The following is an 8,618-nucleotide window of genomic DNA, read 5'->3' on the forward strand; positions in this document are numbered from 1 at the left end:
CTCAGCTATGTGATCTTCTGGAATAAATACTGAGTTTCCCTCGGAGGCTAACCTAGATAGGGCATAAGATCTAGACTCGGAGAGGTCTGCACCCCTCCCTCTGCCTGCTATAACTTTCTTCCGTATTGTCTTTGGCACACTTAGGGGCAAGGCACCTCTGCTCCAACCCCTTGAAGACTCTCATCTTCCCTTGGAGGATTCGCCGCATCCTCGTGATCGAACCATTATATGTATCAACACAAAGAGAATTGTCAGTTGAAAATCATAATTCAACACAGTTAAGACTCAAGTAATCAAGGGAGAACAATTTAGAAATAGTGGGGTTACAGAGGAATAAGTATGCTACAGAAATAGGATTGTTTGGTCCGCACATTTTCTTGTGTGGCCCGCAGAATAGGAGTGCGGACCGAACAATTTCAAGTGCGGCCGCACTTCTAATAAAAACCTTTAGAGGCTCAGATGCCTCTTCTCTGAAGTACAGTGCGATGCCAATATGCGGCCACAAAATTCATGTGCGGTCTGCAGAATTGTAAGTGCGGCCCACACATTTGATTTCTCAAGAGACAACTTTCTGATAGACAGTGCGTACCTTAATGCGACCTCTCCAAGAATTCTGCGGTCTGTACAGTTAAAGTGCAGCCGCAAAAACACTATCCTTTTACCAGTCACCACAATTAGCCAACTGCGGATGACATAATTTTAAGTGCGGCCGCAAATTTCAAAGATAAATGAACAAGTCTATATTTTTACCTAGGTTTTGCAAATACTTGTTCAAATCTAAGCGGCAACATGGTATACACATAAGATTCAACTAACCCAACTCATTCTAGCATCTTTCAACAACTACCTAGTACAAATCTACCCCAAATGGATACATGAATGAAAAATAATAACAGATGGCCTAAAAAGAAGCTAAAAAGAAGAAAATAAATGCAAAAATCAAAATAAAAAAAAAATCAACATGAAATGAAGCATACCAGATGATGTGAGTGTGCAAGATCTTATGATTGCAAATGTGTGTGTGTGTTTGACAGTATGAGGTTCTTAGGTAAGCTCTCAAAGTCACAATGAATTCTCAAGAAGGTGAAAAGTGTAAAATGAGGCCAAAACTTCTATTTATACTTGGAGTTAATGAGAGGGAAAAGGGCCGAGTGCGGCTGCACAATTCCAAGTGCGGTCCGCACTCCTTCACCTGGCCTTCAGAGGTCTGCTTCTCATGTGCGGTCTGCATAATTTCAAGTGTGGCCGCACAATTTTCCTTGCGGTCACACAATTGCCCCGCACTGACATGGAAAAAGATCAGAGACCGTGTCATTTGACATCCAATTTTTCTCTAGGATGTGCGGTCCGCAGATGAAATATGCAGCCGCACAAACTCTTCAGCAATGCCATAATTTTTCTGGGGCCGCACAATTGACAAGTGCAGTCCGCATTTCCTTCTTCACTTACATAATTTTATTCACCTTTCTTCATCTAACACTCAACCCTGCAACACACTTCAAATCAAGTTGAAAACAACAAAGAATATCTAACTATAAAAAGAAAATAAAAAGATCTTGGGTTTGCTCCCAAGAAGCGCCTGATTTAACGTCGTGGTATGACGCAATGTCAAAGCATCCTTAAGTGAAGTAAATGACCGCCACCATATGGCTCTCTCCAACTTTGTCCAAATAGTGCTTCACCTGGTGACTATTGACTCAGAATATTTTATTGTTCTTGTTTTTCAAATCCAATGCACCGAAGGGTGTCACACCAACAATTTCAAACGGGCCACTCCACTTGGACCTAAGCTTCCCAGGAAACATCCTCAACCTTGAGTTAAACAATAATAGAAGATCACCGGCCTTGAACTCTTTGTTCCTAATGTACTTGTCATGAAGATAATTTATCTTTTCTTTGTACAAGGACGAACTCTCGTATGCATGGTACCAGAACTCATCTAATTCGTTCAAGTGTGCAACCCACAAGTTAGCGGCTACATCCCAATCAAGATTCAATTTCTTCAACGCTCACATTGCCTCATGCTCTAGTTCCACCGGAAGATGACAAGCTTTCCCGAACACTAACCGGTATGGAGACATTCCGATAGGTGTTTTGTAAGCCGTCCTATAAGCCCATAATGCATCATCAAGCTTCTTGGACCAATCCATCCGATTTGCATTCACCTTTTTATACAAGATACTCTTTATCTCCCGGTTGGAGACTTTTACTTGACCACTAACTTGTGGATGATAGGGAATCATGACCTTATGAGTAACACCATACTTGCTAAGTAAAGTGTCAAAATCCTTGTTGCAAAAGTGTGACCCCCCATCGCTTATGATTGCACGTGGATTACTAAATCTTGTAAAAGTATTCTTCTTCAAGAAAGGCACTATACTTCTTGCCTCATTGTTAGGTAAGGCGATGACCTCAACCCATTTGGACACATAATCAACCGCGACCAAGATGTATGTATTTCCACAAGAACTCATAAAAGTGCCATAAAGTCAATGCCCCAAACATAAAAAATGTCAATCTCCAAGAAGGTTGTGAGAGGCATCTCATTTTTCTTTGAAATTCCACTGGCCCGTTGACATTCATCAAAATTTTTAAATAAGTCACCTGCATCCTTGTAACGAGTAGGACAATAGAAACCACTAGTTAGAACTTTGGCCGCCGTTGTTGCTCCACCATGATGACCACCATATGGCGAAGAATGATAAGCGCCAAGAATATCACCTTGCTCATATTCCGGTACACACCTTCTAATCACCCCATCCGTGTAAATCCGGAATAGGTATGGCTTATCCCAATAATAATCATGACAATCTCTTTTGAGCTTCTTCCTTTGGTTTGAAGAGAACTCATCCAGAATGATACCACTCATAAGAAAATTTGCCTAGTCCGCAAACCACGACACCTCTTTCATTGAAAGTGCCAAAAGTTGCTCATCAGGGAAATAATCATTGATTTCAAGGCCATCATGTGGCCTCCCCTCCTCCTCCAAACGAGACAAGTGATCCGCAACTTGGTTTTTACTACCCTTCTTGTCTTGAATATCAATATCAAATTCTTGAAATAAGAGAACCCATCTCATCAATCGAGCTTTAGATTCCTTTTTGCTCATAAGATCGCGAATCGCCATATGATCCGTGTGGATAATAACTTTGGCACCCATCAAGTACCGGCGGAACTTCTCAATTGCAAACATAATAGCAAGGAGATCTTTATACGTAACAGTGTAATTAACTTGGGCACTATTCATGACTTTACTAGCATGTTAAATTAGATGAAAATCTTTGTTGATACATTGCCTCAAAATAGCCCCAACCATTACGTCACTTGCATCACACATGAGTTCAAAAGGCAAGCTCCAATTTGGAGTGGTAATGATAGGAATGGCTGTGAACATGAGCTTCAATTGTTCAAAAGCCCTCATACAATTATCATTGAAAAAAAACTTGGCATCCTTATCAAGGAGCTTACACAATGGGTTCACCACTTTAGAGGAATCTTTGATAAAGCTCTAGTAGAAACCTGTATGGCCTAAGAACACACCCTTCACCGAAGTTGGGGGTGGAAGCTTAGAAATTACCTCAATCTTCGCCTTATCAACCTCAATTCCATTGTTTGAGATCTTATGGATGAGGACAATGCCTTCCTCAACCATGAAATAACATTTCTCCCAATTGAGCTCCAAATTGGTCTCTTCACATCTAGCCAACACTTTGTCCAAATTTGCAAAACAATCATCAAAAGAATCCCCGACCACCGGGAAGTCATCCACGAAGACTTCAAGGTAGTCCTCCACTATGTCCATAAAAATATCCATCATACACCATTGAAAAGTCGCCGGTGTATTGCACAAACCAAAAGGTATCCTCTTGAAAGCAAAAGTACAATAAAGACATGTAAAAGTTATTTTCTCTTGATCTTCCAGATCAATAAGAATTTGGTTGTAGCGTGAGTACCCATCAAGAATATAATATAAAGCACGACCGGCAAATCTATCGAGCATTTGGTCCATGAAGAAAGCGGAATATGATCCTTCCTTGTGACCTTGTTGAGCTTACGATAATCCATACAAACTCTCCAACCGATCACCGTTCTTGTGGGAATCAATTCATTCTTATCATTGGTAACAACCGTCATTCTTTGGGACACATTGAACTGGATAGGTCCATGAACTATCAGAGATGGGATAGACAACCCCAACATCCAACCACTTGATAATATCCTTCTTGACCACTTCTTGCATAGCCTCATTGAGTCTTGTTTGATGTTCAATAGATGGTTTAGCACCATCCTCCAACTTGATCTTATGCTTATACCCCGAATATCCGCCATAGTACACCCAATAGCCTTCTTCCTCTTTTGCAACACCGCCAATGTGGAATCAACCTGCATGTTAGTCAAAAACGATGAAAGAATAACCGGTAAAGTAGAACAAAGGCCAAGAAATTCATACCAAAGGTATGGAGGCAATGACTTCAACTCCAAAGTAGGCGGCTCTTCAATATAAGGCTTTGTAGGAGGAATCTTCCTATTTTCAAGATCCAAAGATAATTTTCGGGGTGCATAGGTGTACGACCCCATCCCTTGCAAAGAATTCACACATTCCATGAAACCATCCATCTCATCATCATTAAAGTTGAGCGAAATAGCTTCCAACATATCACCAATATTTATTAAAACACTTATATCATCAACAATAATATCGGTCACCAAATCCACAAAAGAACACACCTCATTGCTATTTGGTTGCCGCATAGACTTACACATATGGAATACCACTTTTTCATCACCAACCCAAAAAGTGAGTTCTCCGGCTTTCACATCACAAAGAGCCTTACCCGTAGTAAGGAAAGGTCTCTCAATAATTATAGGCTCTTCATAATCAACTTCGCAATCTATAATAACAAAGTCCACCAGAAAAATAAACTTATCAACCCGGACCAAAATATCCTCAATCACTCCTAATGGTCTTTTCATGGTACGATCGGCCATTTGCAACCTCATATATGTGGGTCTTGGTTTCCCAATTCCCAAAGTTTTAAATATCGAATAGGGCATTAAATTGATACTCGCCCCAAAATCACAAAGAGATTTAGCAAAATCAGCACTCCTAATTGTATAAGGAATCGTGAAAGCACCGTGATCTTCCAACTTAGGAGCCATGGAATGAACAATTGCACTCACTTGATGAATGACCTTGTCTGACGACCTGGCCGGTTGTTTTATGTATTGTAGTCCTGTTCCCCTATTTATCGCCTAGTCTATGTTAAATTATAGTTACGTGACTTGCCGGGGTTGTTGGTTTGGTTTCGGGTGAGTTTCGGAGTGAATCGGGATACTTAGTCCCAAAGTTGGAAGCTTAAGTTGAAAGAGTTGATTGGGGTTTGAATTTTGTGTAGACGACTATGGAATGGAGTTTTGATGGTTACAATAGATTTGTATGATTATTTTCGACTTAGGAGTATGTCTGGATTTTAATTTGGAGGTCCGTAGATCATTTTGGCTTGAATTTTCTAAAGTTGGAAAGTTGAAGGTTTGGAAGGTTGAGAAGTTTGACTGAGAGTTGACTTTATTGATATCGGGTCTGAATTTAGTTCCAGGAGTTGGAATAGGCCTGTTGTGTCATTTATGACTTGTGTGCAAAATTTGAGGTCAATCAGAGTTGGTTTGGTATGATTCGGCATTAGTTCTAGAAGTCGGAAGTTCATTAGTTTCATTAGGCTTGAATTGCGATGCGATTCATGATTTTTATGTTGTTTGATGTGATTTGAGGCTTCTACTAAGTTCATATCATATTTTAGGATGTGTTGGTATGTTTGGATGGGGTCCCGGGAGCCCCGGGTATGAATCAGATTGAGTTTTGGACTTAGAGAAGTGCTGTTGGTTTTCGGTTCTAGTGTAGCCGCACCTGCGAGGCCAAAGGTTTTGGTCACAGGTGCGGAGACGCATGAGCATCCATTTTGTGCACATGTTAGAGTATGTGGGAGGCTGCCTGTGAAGTGCAGGTGCGAATGGACTCCGCATCTGCGAGTCCGCAGAAGCGGACAAGGAGGCGCAAGAGCGTGACCGTGAGGTGCGGCCAAGTGTTCGCATAAGCGGACCCTGTGTTGGTCTGCAAGTTCCGAAGAAGCGGAGAGTTGTGTAGATGCGCCACCGCAAGTGCGGAAGGTCAGGACTTGAGTGAATCTCGCAAGTGCGAGATTTCCACTGTAAAAGCGGCATCGCAGAAGCGACCAATCTTCCGTAGAAGCGGATATCGCTGGGCAGAAATAGAGAAATTGAGGGTTTTACTTCATTATCCATATTTTGAGTTAGAGAGCTCGGTTTTGGGCGATTTCGGAGGGGATTTTCAAGGATTGGATCGGGGTAAGTATTTTTTGACTCGGATTTGCTTATTATTCTTGAATCCATCATTTCTTTCATCATTTAATTAGTGTTTTGAATTGGAAAAATTGGGTATTTTGTGAAAATTTCCTTAACTATATATTGGGGATTTGAAGGTCGAAATAGTATGTCTGGACTCGTTATTGAATGGATGTTCGAATTTTGTAAATTTGATCGGGTTCTGAGGTGCTAGCTCGGGGTTGACTTTTTGAGTTGAATTTTTGATTTTCTTTAAGGGTTTGTTTGGAAAGCCACCCGGTAATTGAAATTAGTGTAATTACTAGGGTAGTAATTACACAATATAGTAATTACGACGACCTGCTTGTTTGTCATAACGTAATTACAATTTAATTACAAGCGTACTGTTTGGTTGCACAAGTGTAATTACACAGTTAGGTTAAATTTTAAAGGAAGTAATTATCAAAATTTAAAAGTTAATATAATAAATATATGCCTATAAATAATATTTTATAAGTATACATGATATAAGATTTGGTATTTAAGATGCATATTTTTTTCTTGAATATACATTAATTAGTAATCATATATTTATAATTAATATTGAAAAAATAATTGATATATATTTTACAAATTAATAATATTTAATTTAATTAATTATTAAAACAGAAAACATACGTTTTGTAAGAACACCATGGAATGCATGTTTGATAAAATAAATTAATATTTATAAATATAATTTCATAACATTATTCAAATATTTGACAAGACTAATCTATCAATTCTAACTAAAACATTAACAATATGTAATGTGAAATAATAAGTAAATACTACTAAAAAAAGTAAATTGGAACCATAAATATAATGCAATTTCAAAATCTAAAAAAAATCAGTTTAACATATGTCAAATTCCAACATAATAAAAATAAGTTCCAATACAACTTAAGATTAGGAAACTAATAAGTTTATAGCCTCATTCAACAACGAAATTCTACTGTAACGACATCACCCATTATATGCCAAGTTTATTAATGACTCATTATTTTTAATATTAGGAGGTGTAGTTTCAAAAACTAGAACAACAACGCAGTTACGCTAAATAAAGAAAATAAAACCAAAAAAAAGAAATAAAATATACGAGCAATTACATGGATTCACAAGAAGTAACGGTAGAGAAATAAAAGATAAATAATGTACAAAGAAAATATATTTTAAAATTAAAAAGTAAAAAATAAAAAGAAATTAAAATAAAAAGAAATTAAAATTATGGAAATAAAAAGTGTAAAGAAAATAAATAAAAATAAAATAAAAAATGAAAGAAATTAAAAAGTAACCTTGTAATTGCATAGTGTAATTACCACCAACTCTCACCTCCCCCTTGAGAATTGGAGAGTATAATTACACTTCTTCAATTACACCCAATTCCATACTGACCAAGTAATTACTTGGCCAGACAAACATGCCAAACTGTGTAATTACATCCAATTACACCCAAATCAAATTCCCAGGTTGCTTTCCAAACATGCTCTAAAGATTGCACCTTTATTATTCGAAATAGTTTCCTACGGTTTGTATTTATGGTATTAGGTTATTTTGGCTAGATTCGAGCCGTTGGGAGTTGGATTTTCGTGGAAAAGGCTTACTAGTGGGATTTAGCTTGTTTGATGTACGTATCTTGCCTAACTTTATGTGGGGGAAACTACCCCTTAGGATTTGGGTTGATTGTGCTATTTGTGTTATATGAAAGCCGTGTACGCAGTGTGACGAATGGGTACACGGGCTATATGTCGTATTTGACCGGTTTAGGCTATTTAGACTCTTTTTATGCCTTTAATTGAATTGTCTTGACATGTTATATCTTTGCTTATTAATCTACCCTTACATGTGTTGATCTACCCTTACATGCTTTATTTGACATTGTAACACTTGATCCACCTCTTACTTGTCATTTTCCTCTTATATGCTTTAGTTGAAGTTATTGCCTTCCTTATTGTCTTGTTACTTCTTTAATTGTTGAATTACTTTACTTGAAGTTGTTATTTCATGGAATATATTCTTGTTGAGTTATTGGTGTTGAGGTTGTAAAAGCCATTATCACATTGAGGCGAAGTTGTTGATTGTTTAGATATCTTTCTTGTTGAGCTATTCACTTTTATTTTGTTATTGTTGTGATTCTTGTACACATTGTGGTTGTGCCATGGGCTATTTATTGTGGAACCATTGGTAATGTTGATTCTTTTGGCAATTTGTGGATATGGGCACTTGTGGTGCGAGTTGTT

At 38.0% G+C, this 8,618-nt stretch overlaps 2 protein-coding genes across 2 annotated transcripts; both read right to left on the minus strand.

Moving 5' to 3' along the window:
* Window positions 1-2,470: 2,470 nt before the first annotated feature.
* On the minus strand, window positions 2,471-2,869 carry LOC138900108 (uncharacterized). The gene has a single exon (XM_070186815.1). The coding sequence runs from the start codon at window positions 2,867-2,869 to the stop codon at window positions 2,471-2,473; it is 399 nt and encodes a 132-aa protein (XP_070042916.1).
* Window positions 2,870-2,881: 12 nt separating this feature from the next.
* On the minus strand, window positions 2,882-5,160 carry LOC138900109 (uncharacterized). The gene is made up of 4 exons (XM_070186816.1): window positions 4,384-5,160; window positions 3,578-3,865; window positions 3,320-3,463; window positions 2,882-3,175 (listed from the first exon to the last, which is right to left on the minus strand). The coding sequence occupies exons 1-4, from the start codon at window positions 5,158-5,160 to the stop codon at window positions 2,882-2,884; spliced, it is 1,503 nt and encodes a 500-aa protein (XP_070042917.1).
* Window positions 5,161-8,618: the final 3,458 nt, after the last annotated feature.

Source organism: Nicotiana tomentosiformis, chromosome 10 (assembly GCF_000390325.3).
Source record: "Nicotiana tomentosiformis chromosome 10, ASM39032v3, whole genome shotgun sequence".
In the NCBI taxonomy this organism is placed as follows: Eukaryota; Viridiplantae; Streptophyta; class Magnoliopsida; order Solanales; family Solanaceae; genus Nicotiana; species Nicotiana tomentosiformis.

Coding starts and splice junctions, on each gene's coding strand:
- LOC138900108 (XM_070186815.1), bottom strand. CDS start 2,869: ATGAGTGGTATCATTCTGGATGAGTTCTCTTCAAACCAAAGGAAGAAG.
- LOC138900109 (XM_070186816.1), bottom strand. CDS start 5,160: ATGGCTCCTAAGTTGGAAGATCACGGTGCTTTCACGATTCCTTATACA. Junction 3,866..4,383: donor CGTTTTTGACTAACATGCAG/GTTGATTCCACA, acceptor TTTGCTTTCAAG/AGGATACCTTTTGGTTTGTG. Junction 3,464..3,577: donor TTGATAAGGCGAAGATTGAG/GTAATTTCTAAG, acceptor CCATTGTGTAAG/CTCCTTGATAAGGATGCCAA.